The sequence below is a fragment of the Phycodurus eques genome, chromosome 18 (assembly GCF_024500275.1).
Source record: "Phycodurus eques isolate BA_2022a chromosome 18, UOR_Pequ_1.1, whole genome shotgun sequence".
In the NCBI taxonomy this organism is placed as follows: Eukaryota; Metazoa; Chordata; class Actinopteri; order Syngnathiformes; family Syngnathidae; genus Phycodurus; species Phycodurus eques.
Window position 1 is genome coordinate 19,146,315 of NC_084542.1, and position 16,141 is coordinate 19,162,455.

Consider the following 16,141-nt stretch of genomic DNA (forward strand, 5'->3'; position numbering starts at 1 on the left):
GACTAAGGAAGTCAGAAATTAGTCCAATTTGACAAAAAATCTGAGGATATGAAATCTTAATTCAGATTTAAAGTGTTTCAATTCCTCTTCACTTCCTCTCCATCTTTTGTCATCATCAGTTAATTATCTGGCCAGTTGTGATGTAACGTCATTGTATTTTAACTCAATAGAAGCGATTTTCATTGTTTTAAAAAATGTATGATAACGGTTTGGTAAATTCAGTTGACATCAGGAGCGTTATAAATGTATTGTTGAGATATTTCATTTACTGTCCTGCACAAGGTGCTTACTGTGTCTAACATTACACTGTAAAAAAACAAAACAAATGTATATCATTACAAAGTAATTGAGGGCAGTGAAGCAATGCTCTGCGTGGGTGGATGGAGAAAGGGAGGTGGACCACCTTCTGATAGTGGCAGTGTGGCAATGAAAGTGAACCGAACCGGGGCTGACCGCGACTCGTGAAAATCTCCCAATAATTGATGGCCATTATTATTTCATTGGGGGAAAATTATTTTTTTTCTTCTTCTTCTTTACCCCAACATTTTTAGAATAAGTGGGGAAATACCACCAATAGAGGTTGGTTGGTTGGTTCCCCCCCCCCCCCCCCCCCAAAAAAAAGATCAGCGAATAGGTGAATCCGTGGGTGCCAAACTCAAAATAAGCGGGGAGTCCACTTTATGATGATTATTGCTTTTGGCAAATATGACGATTCTGGCGAGTGTTGCGATTGTGGAGTGTGACGTGTGTTGATGGTTTTGCATTTTTGTGGGCATGCGGGAAGCGCTACCTGACCCGGTCCCGCCTCGCGGAGGATAGCGGCCCGTTGGGCTACGAGGGCTCACGAGAGCGAAACCCGGTCATCGTCGAGGCGACGCCGTCTACTTCCCACGATGCATTTGGCCGGCACTGCTGTCTCCGCGGGAACCCCGGTGACTTCCTGTCTGATCTTTCAGCTGGACTGCTGCGATTTTCACGTTGGGCCATCTGACCAGAAAGTCGGCAGCCGCGACCCGATGTTTCCAGTTCCGGGACGGCCGCGTGACGGTCTACGTAGCGCCGCCCCGCCCCAGCACACGTTCTCTGTCGGCAACTTCCTGTTGGCTCGCGTCAGTCACGTGACCGCGCTTGCGTCATGTGATCGTCAGGCGCCGTCCGAGTGCGTGGCCAGCGAGGCTTCCGCGGCGGCTGTCGTGTGTGTTCTTCGCCGAATGTGACGCGGATGCCGCCAACGCGCACGCGGCGCTACGGCCGGACGTGCCGGTCTCTTGTCACACGTAAGAGCGGTTTGGAGGGCGGGACGGGGCGAGCACAGCGGTCCGATCGAGGGGACGCTTTTCCCTTTCAGCGCGGGAACCTCGGCCGTTTCCCGTTGGCTGCTACGTTTGACCTAAGGCCACGAAAATTGGTACACATGTAAAGCACCCCCAGACGCACAAGCCATACCCTAAACACAACAGGAAGTGAATGCCCAATTTGCAAAATGTTTCCATTTTTGCAAGGTTTATAGTTTTGCGAACTACTCCTACAGCTTTCGCTTCAAAGTTGGCCTGTACCATCTTAAGACCTGGGACATTAAAATTTATCGAAAGCTTTTTTTTTTTTTTTTTGACACACTACGTGACGTGGCTTAAAACTGAATCAAACCGAAAATGCTTAAACTTCATCCAAGTCTTACTGGCGCTACGTTTGGCAGATACGTCTAGCAACCCCAGATGTACGAAAACGTCAAAGCCACGCATATCCTAAACCCAACAGGAAGTGACCTGTGACCCCGTAAAAGTACAGTTTGAGCTTTTTCGAACGTTCTGCAGCTGCCATACTTTCAGTTGATCAGAGAGCTATCTTGGTACGTCACACCTACACGCTACATGCCAAACTTGGCAGGCACGTGTAGCACCCCGACACCTACAAAAATGAAATGGCAACCTGTATCCTAAACCCAACAGAAGGTGACCTAAAAAGAGGAGTCAGGCCAAAATTGAAATTCTGGAGGTGCTTCACCGTACAGAGTTTTCATAGACATTATGTCATTCTTTTAAGTTGCTCTTCAATCAATGTTTGTTGGTTCTATAGTTCAGCATGTTCTCAATTTGTCTTCACAGTTTACACACCTTTTCAATCAAATATTTTGGCCAATGGAAGTATTGTTTTTTTTTCAGATTACTCTGTGCACAGATATAGTTTGATGTAGAATGAAAATTAGTTATGAACTTACATTCAGTGTTCCTTTTTTTGAAAACTTTGAAATGCAGAAAAAAATGACTGGCTCTTAAAGGCGAACGTTGTTTTTGTTTGTTTTTTGAAGCAGCAAAAGGAGATGGTTTGGTCAGGTAAGCGGTCAGACGAGCTGTTTCTGCCAGGACGCGTCACCGGCAGCAGACAGGAAGTACGTAGCAAACTTGTCCCGGACGCCAGTGGCATCTTTGCAGGCGTGGTCGGAGCTGACAGTCGGGACTTCTCGTAGGGCACGCGTAGGGCACGCCTCGGCTTCCGGCGTGAAGTCGGCCTGCCCTGCCGAGTTCCACCTCTGAAAATTGTGAAGAGCCACAGTGGCCTTCACAATCAAATCCACATTTTCAGGTTTCACTCCAATCACGCGATGATAAATCCTCCACCGGGCAGAGAGGAGCCCAAAGGCGTTCTCAACTACTCGGCGAGCTCTGGAGAGGCGGAAGTTGAAAATCCTTTCCGAGCTCAAAAGGTTTCTTCCGCGGTAGGGCAGGAGCAAATTTTTCCTTGTATAAAAAGAACAGCAATGTTAATGACACACTTTTGCTAAATTACACAAATGATCAAAGACAGGTCCCCGATGGCGTAGTGGTACACTCGCCTGACTTTGGTGCGGGCAGCGTGGGTTCAGTTCCCACTCAGTGACGGTGTGAATGGGAGTGCGAATGGTTGTCCATGTCTGTATGTGCCCTGTGACTGTCTAGCGACCGGTTCGGGGTGGAGTCCGCTGCGATAGGCTCCGCCGCCCCGCGACCCTCACCAGGATAAGCGGTGTTGAAAAAAGTGGATGGATGGATCAAAGACAACTATACAACTTAGAAATGTGTCAACTTTGGACAGGTAGTGAGTGTATGCATGTACTGTATGGGTATATAGAATTGTATTTTTAAATTGTGACTATTCATTTTATAAAAGCGTGTTCACATTTGAGTATTTGTTGTGTGGAATATTAACAGCATGGTCAAAGTAAAAGTCCCAGTAAAATAAAGAAATAAATGTTATTTACCTGAGAGGAAAAGCCTCATCTGCCACAAATGTGTGAGGCATGGGGCCCATGTGGGCAGCGCCAGGGAGAGGGGCATCCTCCGGCAGGTCCAGGGTGCCCCGCCCCAAAGCCTGTCCAAAAGCTGACGCAGCAAAAATTCCCTCATCGCCGCTGCGTCCAAAGGCGCCCACGTCCACCATCCTGAAGCGGTAGCTGGCATCCACGACGGCCATCAGGACCACGGAGCGGGTGCCCTTGTCGTTGTAAAATAGCGAGCCGGAGTTTGCTGGTGCCTGGATGACAACGTGCTTGCCATCCAAGGCTCCCAAGCAGTTGGGGAAGTCCCACCTCTCCCTGAAACCTTGGGCTATTTCCCTCCAATCTGCAGCCTTCGGGGCAGGTAGGAACTCCTCCTTCAGGTGGTTCCAAATCTCCCGGCAGACATCAGATGCGATGCCTGATATTGTCGAGATCCCCAAGCGGTAACTGGAGGCAATGGCGGTGTAGGAGTCTCCGCTTGCCAGGAATCTGAAATCCATTTCAAGTGTTGTGGGTCCATATGGAGATTTAAAAAAAAAAAAAAAAAAAAAAAAAAAAGGACCTATGTTTACTTCTCTGTATGGTGTGCAACAAAAACAATATACAGCACAGTGGAAGTTGAATTTCCCCGACAGACGAGAAGTATAATACATTTCAACATGATACGTTTCAAATGCAGTAATTCCAAAATTGGTACACACACATGCACTTTTCTTGATTGTCACACACCTCAAACAAATGGCCAGACGTTGAGTTGGCGAAATGGGCTGCTTTAAGTTTGTAGTTTTCTTCGTGATACTTGGGCCAACTCTCTGCAGGAGGCTTTCAAACTGCTCTCTGCTTAGCCTGAAATATAGCTCAAAGCGGTCTTGGTCCAATTGTAGCTCACGAACAAGCCCAAACTCTCCGAGATTCCGACGAGCCTTGACAATGGGAGGAACCCACATCGGCTTTTTTCCTGCAGCAAGTCTCCCCCTCCTCCTCCTCCTCCTCCTCCTCCTTCTTAAAATGAGCAACGCCAGGGCTTTCTTTTGAGAAAAAGACAGCGACGCCATCTTGCCGAGTGCGGTCTACTTCTTCAGCGGGAACAAAAACCTTCTGTTGACTTCCTGGTCGACTGCTACGTCAGACGTTGCGCTTTCACACGGCGCAAGTCAACCGGCCAACAGGACTCCGGCTCCTGACGTCACTCACCAGGCCACGCCCCTGAAAGGCACACAACATACAGGAATTGCACCAAATAAAAGCAGATTCTTTTATGATTCGCCGTATTATACAATCTCTTGATCAACAACGTGACAAAAATGGTGGTGATTTTTGGGCGGCCGGAATGGATTCAGAACTTTTCACATTCTTAAATTGGGCGAAATTGATTTGATGTACGATCAAACTGAGTTACAACTCAAGCTTGGTCAGGTATCGAATTCAACTCAAATTAATTGACCCATCGGAGGCAATGACATCTACAGGAATACTTTTCAGATTCTTATGGGGCGGGTGCGTTTCCATTGTCGTTATCTACCTTACATTAGTGTTTATTTGAAGTTTTGACAAAGATGAAAATGTTCCTCGTGGTTGTTACAGCGCAAATCCGACTGCAAAAGGTGGTTTCGCTGTTGAAAATCACACGTTTAGAGGATTCAGACACAGTACAAAACAACAGTCTATGGACGTGATTGAATAGGAATATTCTAGTTTTCTGTGAAGTTTGAAGTCAATCTGACGATGCGCTTGCTCTCGGTGTGACCCAGAAAGTGAGCGCACACCGCCATTGTTTGTGATTTAAAGGTGGCTAGCTGAGGTAGCTCAGAGGCAACAGTCGTCGTGATGAACTCAAAATCAGTGGATGATCCCAATTTCAGCCAGTGCCGGCGATCATATGCTAAATTCCGATGGATGTTGACTATTTTTGGTGTTGTCGGCAAAGTATTTTTGTGAAAATATCAATTACTGTCTCAAGCAGCCGCCGCTGCTGACATCCCCATTAGCTTGTGCCGTAGTAGTTGGCTAATCTTCACATATAATCAGCAGTATAAAGAATATCTTCATACAGCACATAGTACATCCATAGAGCAATTACACATGGTTCATTGATACAGTAGTTACTCAAAATACGTGCTACAGAGTCGAACAAATAAACAACATTAACACAAAAGACCAATTCATACTTTGTTAAGCTATGAAATCTAATGCTGTGAAAACGAAAACAAAAAAAATAGCAGTCATGTCAAACTTGCAGCCCGGGGGCCGCATCCGGCCCCTCTCGTTCTTTCGGTCACGACCCGCAGCTCGTGACCATAGGTGAGGGTAGGAACGGGCACCGATCCGCCTGTCGATCTCCCGTTCCATTCTTCCCTCACTCGTGAACAAGACCCCAAGATACTTGAACTCCTCCAGGAAGCAGGATCTTATCCCCGACCTGGAGAGGGCACGCCACCCTTTTCCGACTGAGCACCGTGGTCTCAGATTTGGAGGTGCCGATTCTCATCCCAGCCACTTCACACTCGGCTGAGAGCAAAGTTCTGTCAGAGGTGGGAGTTGAAACTCCTTCTGACAGGGTACTCTGCCAGACGTTCCCAGGAGACCCTCACAATACGTTTCGGCCTGCCACGTCGGACCGGCATCTTCCCCCACCGTCGGAGCCGACTCACCACCGGGTGGTGCTCAGTTGACAGCTCCGCCCCTCTCTTCACCCGAGTGTCCGAGACATGCGGCCGCAAGTCCGATGACACGACCACAAAGTCGATCGTCGAACTGCGACCTAGGGTGTCCTGGTGCCAAGTGCACGTGTGGACACCCTTATGCTTGAACATGGTGTTCGTTATGGACAATCCGTGATGAGCACAGAAATCCAATAACAGAACACCGCTCGGGTTCTGATCGGGGGGGGGGGCGTTCCTCCCAATCACGTCCTTCCAGGTCTCAATGTCATTGCCCACGTGAGCATTGATGTCCCCCAGCAGAACAATGGAGTCCCCAGCGGGAGCGCTCTGCAGCACCCCCTCCAAGGACTCCTAAAAGGGTGGGTACTCTGAACTGCTGCTTGGTGCATAGGCACGAACAACAGTCAGGACCCGTCCCCCCCACCCGAAGACGGAGGGAGGCTACCCTCTCGTCCACCGGGGTGAACCCGAGCCGGGGGGCGGTTAGTATACCCACACCTGCTCGGCGCCTCTCACCGTGGGCAACTCCAGAGTGGAAGAAAGTCCAACCCCTCTTGAGAGGACTGGTACCAGAGCCCAAGCAGTGTGTGGAGGCGAGTCCGACTGTATCTATTCGGAAGTTCTCGACGTCACACACCAGCTCGGGCTCCTTCACTGCCAGAGAGGTGACATTCCACGTCCCTCGAGCCAGCTTCTGTAGCTGGGGATCGGATCGACAAGGTCCCTGCCTTTGGCCACCGCCCAACTCGCACTGTACCTGACCCCTATGGCCCCTCCCACAGGTGGTGAGCCAATGGGAAGGGGGAACCACGTTACCCTTTTGGGCTGTGCCCGGCCAGGCCCCATGGGAGCAGGCCCGGCCACCGGGCGCTCGCCTTCGAGCCCTACCTCCAGGCCTGACTCCAGAGGGGGGTTCCGGTGACCCGCGTCCACGCAAGGGTAAACTGAGTCCATAGTTTTTCATCATCATAGGGGGTCTTTGAGCCGTGCTTTGTCTGGTGCCTCACCTATGTTTTGTTAATTTATGATTGTTTCTATTTAGTTTGCTAAAATTTAAGAGTTGTCATTTTGAATCATCCCGACAAAGACGAGACAAACCTTTTTTGGAGGAAGTTTTTATTGCTGGGCCAAAGCGGCTTTCTCTTGTCTCAACGTTTATGTCCCGCCCCACTTTGCTTACATGTCAGTGCATTGTTAAAAAACACGTGTTGTTCACTTCCTGGTTCTCCACCAATCCCTATCCACTACCCAAGGTGTGCAGCCACTTGTACACTTTAGTGTTGCTGGAAACACAAACAATTACACACAAAAATGATTAAAGTGGACCCCCACTATTGTCGGGGGATAAGGCCCTGGCCCGACCGCGAATTGCAAAAATCTGTGAATAATTAATTACCCATGCAATGAATGAAATAATTTTTTTAACCCAAAAAATCTTGACTAAGCGGGGATATACTGTCTACAAGTGCTAGCCACGAAAAACAGGGATGGTTCCCCCCCCAAAAAAATAGATTTAAAAGAAATAATCTGTGAATAGCTGAACCGCACGAATATGCGGGGCCCACTGTACATCTTTTGTATGTAAAATATAGAACATCATTCAGTGGCACGTGTTGATGTTAACATCCTTAAGTTAAAGAACAATTGATGTGATAAACTCACACTTGACGCAAAGAAGATACAGTAATCTAGTTGTGTGGTTTTGGAAAATGAATGTAAGTGTTGTCCCTTGGAGTGGTTGCCATGGCAACGCATGGAGGCTTCAGCTCTGGTCTCACGGTGCAGAAGAATCCGGGGACGACTTTCTCAGTTTGATTTTCAGCTCCTGACTCTCGCGGGATTCTGTCCCGGTCTTATCGGCCTTCGTAGAGACGGGGAGACGAGTGGACCACCCCCAACTGGTCTGCAGCAGGAAACACCATTTGCTCATTTACCCTTTTTCTTAGTTCAAATGGGAACACCTTGCTTTGCTATAAAAGCCTGAACCAAAGCTAGCTAGCTTTATTTTTCTTCTCGGTTTGAGCACAACGTAAGTTTAATAAGGGATGGAAACTATTTTGTGTGAAGAGAAGTTTTTTTTGTTTATTTTACGTTGTGCTAAGTTCTCAAAACAGCTATTGTATATATATACATATATATACAAGTAATTGACACTGGTTTCAAAGTGTGTGTATGTTTTTACTTCAGTGCATGAGTTGAGTTCTACTTTTACCAGTCTTTATTTTTAGTATCTGTACTTCTACTTTAAAGTGTGAGTCGGCATAGATTTGCCACATCTGGACTGGATGTGAATGTGTGGTCAAAATTGCCGCCGTGCTCTCACCACAGATGTCGTTGGCCTGCACATGGCTGCGGTGACGGGCGTGATGGTTAAGCTGCTGCTCATTTTGCCGGCCTCGGTCTTCTCTTCTAAGGTTCGCTGGACGGTTTCATTGTCCTGCTTTTCGGTGGCCCTCAGGCGGATGTGAATCTTCTTGTCCTCTGTCGTGATTATGTTGTTGCTGAAATTCAGGGCCACCGCAGTCCCAGGTCGCTTGTCGGGACCGACAGTGATGACGGTGCGGTCCACGGTCCCATGAGGAGGTTCTGGCGAAGCTTGCTCTCGAGGCACTGGGCCGGTGCTGATGGTGACGATGGACAGCGGCGCCAGGCGACCGTTGTTCGTGTCAGGACTTTTCGTTCTGGAGATGGTCGTTATGGTAACGGGGGACTGGACCGGGCCTGCCACGTCACAGGTTTTGCTTGGTGTGGTGATGGCGGTGGCCTTCGGGACGATGGTGATGTGAGGTTGGTGAAGGCCCAGGGTCGGGATGACGGTGGTGCTGGAAAAGAAGTCTCGGGCTTGCGGGCCGGCGATCTCCACGGTGGCGGTGCTGTCAGTCGGATCGGGCGTCACCCGGATGTGAAGCGGTTTGCCTGGCTTCTGGGATATGGACACTTCGGGAGTCATCCTCATCCTCGTGGTCTCGGGTTCTGCCATAGCATATGGGTAGCGTTCAAGAACTATAGGCTTTTTGAGACCACGCTGCCTTAGGTTGCTCATGAGGTGCTTCTCCTCCAGGACGGACTTGCGGATGAAATCTTCAGCAGAACTACCGTCCAAGGCATCGGTCTGCGCAGCAGTGGACATGAGCCGAGCGTCCACCATCCTCCTGCCGTTGATACCAGGCCTCAAGGTGCGGCTGTACCGCCTGCTGGCTTCTAGTTTCTGGGTGAGGTCAGCCACTTCTTGACTGACGCTCTTCCTCTTCTCTTCCTCCTCCAGAAACCTTTGCTGGAGGACAGAATAATCAGTCTGTAGTTGGGACAGCTGGTCCTCCTTGGGCATCAGTTGGTGGATCTTCTCCTTCAAGGCTTGAACTTGCACCTCCAGATCTCGGCATTTGGCCTCCTCCATTTTGCAGCGTGTTCTCAGCTGGGCCTCCGGACTGGCCATTTGTCCTTTCTCCGTACTTTTGCTCCTGACCAGGTGACTTGTCTGTCTTGTCATTTCTTCCACATGCTTGGAGAGGGTATTGGCTTTTTCTTGTTCCACCCTGAACCTTTTCTCCAGCAGTTCATACTGATCCTCAGTCTTCATCAAATCCCCCTCGACGACCTCCAGTCGCTCTAGTCGACTTCTGAGGTTCTCCGTTTCTAGTGTGAGTTCTTTTATTTTACCTTCTTGATTTGTCTTTGTTTTTTGCGTCTCCTCCATCATTGCTTTCATCTCCCGCATGTCAGTGTTGAGCTGGCAACATCGCTCCTGCTCCCTCAAAAGTTTACCTTTCAAGTCGTCGTTCTCCTCACTGACTCTAGCCACTTTGACCTCTGTCTCAGATTTGAATCTGAGGAGTTTTTTGCTGTCGTCAATCAGCTTTTCCATGACTTCGGTCACTTTACATTCCTCAGATTTAAACTTGTGACACAACTCTTCTTTTTCCTCTTGTTCCTGTTTCAGTCTCTCCGCCATGTTCTTTCTTTCCTCCACCAGAATGACGGTAAAGGACTTAAGCTTCATGAGATCATCTTTGAGGATCATCTCTGCCCTCTCCAGCTTTACTTCCAGGGACTCCATTTCTTTGAGTCGTCTTTTGAGCGTCTCCAGCTCGCCTTCCAGATCGCTCCCAAGTTGTTTTTCTTTCTCCATCTTGACGTGAAGCTGTGAACATTCCGTCTGGCTCCTACCGAAAGCCCCCTCGAGTTTCTCCAGCTCAGCCATTCTCCTCTGCAGCTTGTCCACCTCCAGTCTCAGCTCCTTGCTGACGTTCTCCTCATCCTGCAGCCTTTTTCCAAGGTCCCTGCACTGAGACTCGGTCTTGGTTATCTCCTCATCCTTGCCTTCCATCTCCAGCACCTTTTTCCGGAGGGTTTCCAGCTCAGCCATGAGGGAGGTGTTTCCACATTCGCCTTTGCTGATCTTGTCCCTCAGGTCCTGTAGGTCCTCGTCTGATTGCTGCAGCCACCGGTTGCTCTCCTGGAGCTCTTCTATTTGGCTGGCGAGTCCAGCAAGCTTCAGTCGCAGCTGTCGGTTTTGGGAATCTTGGTTGGACAGTTTGGCCGTCATCTCCTCCATCTCAAATTTGGAAGTAGCCACCCTGTGCTCCAGCTCTGCTTCCACCTTGAGGACCTTCTGGCCGTCCTCCTTTGCGACGTCGGTGATGTCCGCCAACCGCCGCTCTTTGTCCTGCAACTTGTGAGTGAGCTCTCGGACCTTCTGGCTCTGTAGGTCCAGTTGCTCAGTGTTCAGTTGTCGCTCATCCACCAACATAAGGGCAAAGGACTTGAGCTTGACCAACTGGGCTCGGAGCTTCTCCAGCCGCCTGCTGTGCTCTTTGTCCTTGTGGGCCTGGTAGGCCTCTTCCTGCTTCAACAATTTTTTCAGTCTGAAAACGAGGGCGAGCAGAAAGTTTACCACCAGAAACCTGCTGACGCCACGTCCTGTCTTGTCCTCTCTCCACTCACCTCTCCCTCTCCTCCTCCAGCAGGTTGGTGAAGTCGTCACTTTTATTGATAAAGTTAGCGTGCTTGCTCTTCTCGCTGTCTAGCTCCATGACAGTGCGACGGTGACATTTCTCAGCCAGCAGAAGCTGCTCCAGCATGCGACGATACGTCTCCCTCTGCTTGTCCTCCAGACGATCCAGCTGACCACAAACATTTGGCTTCATGTGAGAAGATGCTGATATTCACACTTCTTTGTTAGCGTTTGTTCACCTCTGCCATTGGCTTCTCGTACACATCGTCCGTAGGGCGGCTGTGGCAGGTGAACATGCCGTCATCCCTCTGTAGGGCCTGCAGGGCCTTGGCGGGAACGGACCATCCGTAGCGAGACTCCAGCTTCTTTGGTCTGCTTCTCTCAGACCTCAGCAGACCGATGACATCCTCTCGGGCCTGAGCATGCACACACGCACGCACACACACACACACACACACACACACACACACACACATGGTTTAGTTCACTCCAGTCAAGATTGCAGGCATTCCTACAGACTAGTCCCACCTGTACTTCACCTTCCATGATTCCCAGCAGCTGGAACAAATCCTTCTTGGACAAGTTGACTTTTGGACTTTTCTGCTCCAACTTTCTTTCCTTCTCCTCTCGCTGGACTTTGGCCTTCTTCTTTGAAAACTCTGCCGACGTTTCCTCTTCCTGCCTCACAGAGCCTTGAGACTTTGGCTTCTTGTGTCCGTCATCTTGCTTCTCCATGGTGCACTTCCTCGATCGCATGCTGAACTGCTGTATGAATAATCAGAAATATATCAATTTTCACTGGTGATATGACATCATAGAACCCACTCAGCTTCCATACGATCAACAATGACGGCATCGTGAGTGATCCTGGGAGTCCGGGTGTCGGGGGCTTGTGCTGATGTTGTGGATAAAAGCAGCCGGTGACTCAGATTCCGAGAATCCTGCTAGTCGAGCGGCAGCAACCATGTTGGTTATTAATAACTCGTCAGGGGCGCTTCTGAGGAGCTATGCCTGTTTTTATTTGTCCAGCTATCCCTCAACACCAAAGAACTTTGCTGTTTCTGTGAGGACACGACCCGTCAGTGGTCCTGTTGCTTGCATCGTGAAGGTAATTATTTATCAGGGCTCGCAAGGGTGGACTGGCGCAGAGGGAGACCGGGGATATACTCGGTGGGCTGCCACAAGACAAAGAAGCAAATGAAACAAAAAAGCAAACAGAGGGTGCGTACAGCTGCCCAGTCATTTGAGTAAGAAAAAAACATTTCCGCGACTTGAAAGCAGACACACGATGAAACCCATCGTGTGTCTGCTGAACCAATCAGAGATAGCGATGAGCGGGGACCCGCCATCTGATTGGCCATGTGCGTGTCACGCGCTCGCATGCGTATGAAATGCGGGCGCTAGCGAACACGAAGCTAAGTTTTTTTAAAATTGAGCTGCATAAATGGAATTAGTTTCAAAGCCTAATGCCACTGCGACGATATGGAAACATTTTGGATTCAAGCCAGATGAACGCGGCCATCCCGCTAGCACCAACGAGCTGGTATGTCGAATATGTATGAAGTCGCAACAAAGACAACATAACTTAAAACCTCAAAGTGACTAAATCCATTTTAAACACAACCATCCCACCTAATTTCTTCAGCTGGGAACAAAAAACACGGTGGCAATTTCCCGTGTCCCGTCAGCTTGCAATTATGGAACCCTTTGCCCAACAATGCAAATCCAAACATGACTATGGCGCACGTATGCTCACATTATATACAGTATAGCGTTATCTCGTACGACAACAGACAGTCAAATGACAGAGAACACTTTTGAGAAATAAAGACGTTGACAAAAAAAAAAAAAAGTCACTGAGCAGTAAAGGGTTGCTAGTTATCTGGTAATGCCGGTACATTTTTTTTTTTTTTTTTTTTTGACAATTGTGCAAAAAGATGCAGAGTCCTCTAGCACTTCGAGCAGTTCGAATGACTCATATTGCAATAGTCCGCTGCAATGAGCATTGTACAAAGGGCGCCGGGACTTCAAGGTAGGGGATGCCGTTTTCCAGTGACGAGTAGTGCGATCATCTGGGACAATGTTGATTGTGCAAATGTTGCAGATACTCCTCAATCAGTGTGCAAATGGAGAAGATGCTACTCTGGCATGAGTGGTCAGTATTGGTCTACAACAGATATGCAAATAGTGCAGCGTGGCGAGACTACAGTCATGAGTGCACGAGTAATGTATCATTGGCTCCACAGAAATGTGACAACAAACTCAAGACAAAAAAAATTGCCAGCATGTTGAAATGGAATTGTAGGTTAACTGTTTAAGAAGTGGGCGGCACGGTGGACGACTGGTTAGACCGTCAGCCTCACAGTTCTGAGGATCCGGGTTCAATCCCCGGCCCCGCCTGTGTGGAGTTTGCATGTTCTCCCCGTGCCTGCGTGGCTTTTCTCCGGGCACTCCGTTTTCCTCCCACATCCCAAAAACATGCATTCATTGGAGACTCTAAATTGCCCGTAGGTGTGACTGTGAGTGCGAATGGTTGTTTGTTTGTTTGTGCTCTGCGATTGGCTGGCGACCAATTCAGGGTGTACCCCGCCTTCTGCCCGATGACAGCTGGGATAGGCTCCGGCACGCCCGCGACCCTTGTGAGGAGAAGCGGCTCAGAAAATGGATGGATGCATGGATATCATTATATCAGTGGCATAAAAACATCAACGATACTATCGTTTGTCGTGATAGTTTTGGGGAAAATATATCGTTCTAAAAAATTTGCTTACATGACAGGCCTAAACACATATAATAAACTGAGAGAGAAAAACAGCAATGGATGACACAAAAACCAGCACAGGCACGGGGAGAACATGCAAACTCCACACAGGCGGGGCCGGGGATTGAACCCCGGACCTCAGAACTGTGAGGCAGACGCTCTAACCAGTCATCCACCGTGCCGCCAAATTGAGTAACACCTATAATAAAAATCTACAATATAGCAGGACTGCGAAGCAAGAACCGTGATATAGCGTAGATTACTGTATCTGTATTCCGTGATGATAAATTGCAAGGACTACTGTAATTTCTCGTGTATAATGCGCATTCCCCCCCCCCCCCCCTCTCCCAAAATTGTCAAAAGTCAATAGTGCGCATTGTACATCGAAATAGGGGCAAATGGAAATAACTTTCACATTTTATAAATGTATGGTAAAACCTGTACACTTTCATTCCCGAAATGCCACCGCCACCTAGTGGTTATAAAAAAAGGTGTAGCCTCCACTTTCATTCCAACATGACCGGGGTACCTACATATGACTGCATATATGTACAGTTGTGCTCATAAGTTTACAAACCCTGGCAGAATTTGTGAAATCGTTTTGTTTTTTTAAATATGACTGATGACTGAACAACAACCATCATTAATTTATTTTTGGTTATGTTTTGTTTAATGATAATGCTTTTCTGAAATACTTGACCATTTAATTTTAATCTCATTAAAATAAAATTAAATGTGTTTGGCCTGGTCCTTCATGTTTTCTTTAAAGAATTGTACTCATCTTACAAATTCTGCCTGGGTAATCAAACATATGAGCACAACTGTGTGTTTTCTAATTTACTAAATCAAAGTAGGGAAGTAAATTTAAAAAAAGGAGTATGTGTTCAAACCAAGTGGCTAACTTCAGAATAATTCTTTGAAAAAAAACTAACAAAATACAGATACTACTTCATGTTTTGATCATATGGGTAGAAGCAAAATCATGCTTTGTAAAAATGCATTATACATTATTATTGAAGGGTTTTCCAGAATTTTGAGGTCAACTTTGGGGGTGCGTATTATACATGGCTGAGCATTATACACAAGAAATTACGGTAATTGTTCCTGTGTTGGGACTCATTGTTTCCATGACATGTGCATCCCAGGACTCAGACAGTCTCAAGTGTAAAATGACCTATGGTCCTTTCTCTGTTCCTTTTGTCTTTGTTTATAGTTTTAGGTTTTTCAGGTTATCAACTACTCCATGAATTATGGTCCAAAAGAGCATCAAATTCATTATTATTTTGTAATCATCAGGTTACATAAATGACGTGTTGCCGGCTGGCTGGCTGGCCGGCTTCCCACGGCGCGTATGAACTGGGCCAGTCTGTCCATGACTCCCGGGCCACTTTTTCCCTCCAGTCCGCCCCTGGACTCTGTACTTGAGCGCTAGCGATCTCTTGTTCATTCGATGTCTAAGCTTCATCCACAGGTTGTGCGACTCATCAGGATTTCCATGCAAACTTTAGTTATAGCTTCATCCTGATAAGTGCTGACATCACTTCCATCCTCTTAATCTCTTTATTCATTGGTCTGTCCCTCTGTCTGTCAGTCCGTCTGTCTGTCTGTCAGAGGACAAACTGTCCTTCAACTTACCTGCTTGTTGATGTCTTGTTGTTGGTCACATGTCAAATGTGTGCTAGTTGCTCGCGGGGTCAAAGTAGAGAAAGAAATTCCAAACAACTTCTGAAGTCACACAGCATTTAGAAACATTTAACCACGCCCGCTGTCAGCCCTGACCACACTCCCTACTGGCCCTCCTCGTCTTCGTTCACTTGTCTCTCTTTCTTGTCATCTGCGTATACGTATCTGCTTGTAGACCCCTACAGGCAGAATGTGCAAAGTGCATGTTGATGATGACTTCTTTTATTGTTATGATTGATCTGATGTTGTTTTCACGATTGAAGGGTGCCAGGAAACCAGCGTGCGAGAGAATGTTCTAAGGAGGTTGCGGACAGTAAAAAAACTTCAGATTGAGTTTTGTATAAGGAACATGAATAATGATTCAGTGATGATCAATTCTGTTTATTGTCAAGTCAAGTATGTTTAAAGCCCATTTCACCACCCATCCGTCCATTTTCTATGACGTTTGTCCTCATTAGGGTCAATTAGGGTGAGCTGGAGTCTATTCCAGTTGATTGAGGGAGAGGCGGGGTACACCCTGGACTGGTTTCCAGTCAACGTCAGGGCACATATAAACATATAACATAGACAAACAAGTGACCTCGTTCCCATTAGTCTTGAATGAAGCTAACATGTTGTTTTCTCTCAGCACAGAGCACGCTGACATCAGCCATGAGAGACGTCAAGTTACAACAAACGTTGAGAGGTCAGAACAGGAAGTATGCCTTCGTGGCTCTTGACACGGGACATGATACGTGGTCAAGACAACAGCCGGACTCCTTCAAACACAAGTACAATCATGATATACAGCCATAAAACCTTCAATATAATCTCTTTCTCTCTAT

At 47.8% G+C, this 16,141-nt stretch overlaps 2 protein-coding genes across 4 annotated transcripts; both read right to left on the reverse strand.

The window, feature by feature from the left end:
• Positions 1-630: 630 nt before the first annotated feature.
• Positions 631-4,332, reverse strand: LOC133416666 (uncharacterized). Of its 2 annotated transcripts, XR_009770262.1 has the most exons (4): positions 3,986-4,332; positions 3,239-3,745; positions 2,219-2,738; positions 631-1,390 (listed from the first exon to the last, which is right to left on the reverse strand). XR_009770262.1 is itself a non-coding variant. In XM_061703663.1 (3 exons), the coding sequence occupies exons 1-3, from the start codon at positions 4,309-4,311 to the stop codon at positions 2,342-2,344; spliced, it is 1,230 nt and encodes a 409-aa protein (XP_061559647.1). In that variant the 5' UTR covers positions 4,312-4,332; the 3' UTR covers positions 631-2,341. The 2 variants fall into 2 exon arrangements, 1 of the variants encoding a protein (XP_061559647.1); XM_061703663.1 differs by having other exon boundaries at positions 631-2,738.
• Positions 4,333-7,051: 2,719 nt separating this feature from the next.
• LOC133416656 (filamin-A-interacting protein 1-like) lies at positions 7,052-15,434 on the reverse strand. Of its 2 annotated transcripts, XM_061703640.1 has the most exons (6): positions 15,270-15,434; positions 11,402-11,638; positions 11,113-11,289; positions 10,864-11,042; positions 8,243-10,784; positions 7,052-7,822 (listed from the first exon to the last, which is right to left on the reverse strand). In XM_061703640.1, exons 2-6 carry the CDS (start codon positions 11,627-11,629, stop codon positions 7,694-7,696), a joined length of 3,255 nt encoding a protein of 1,084 aa, XP_061559624.1. In that variant the 5' UTR covers positions 11,630-11,638; positions 15,270-15,434; the 3' UTR covers positions 7,052-7,693. The 2 variants fall into 2 exon arrangements, with proteins under 2 accessions (XP_061559624.1, XP_061559625.1); XM_061703641.1 differs by lacking the exon at positions 15,270-15,434 and having other exon boundaries at positions 11,402-11,686.
• Between the last annotated feature and the right edge of the window lie 707 nt (positions 15,435-16,141).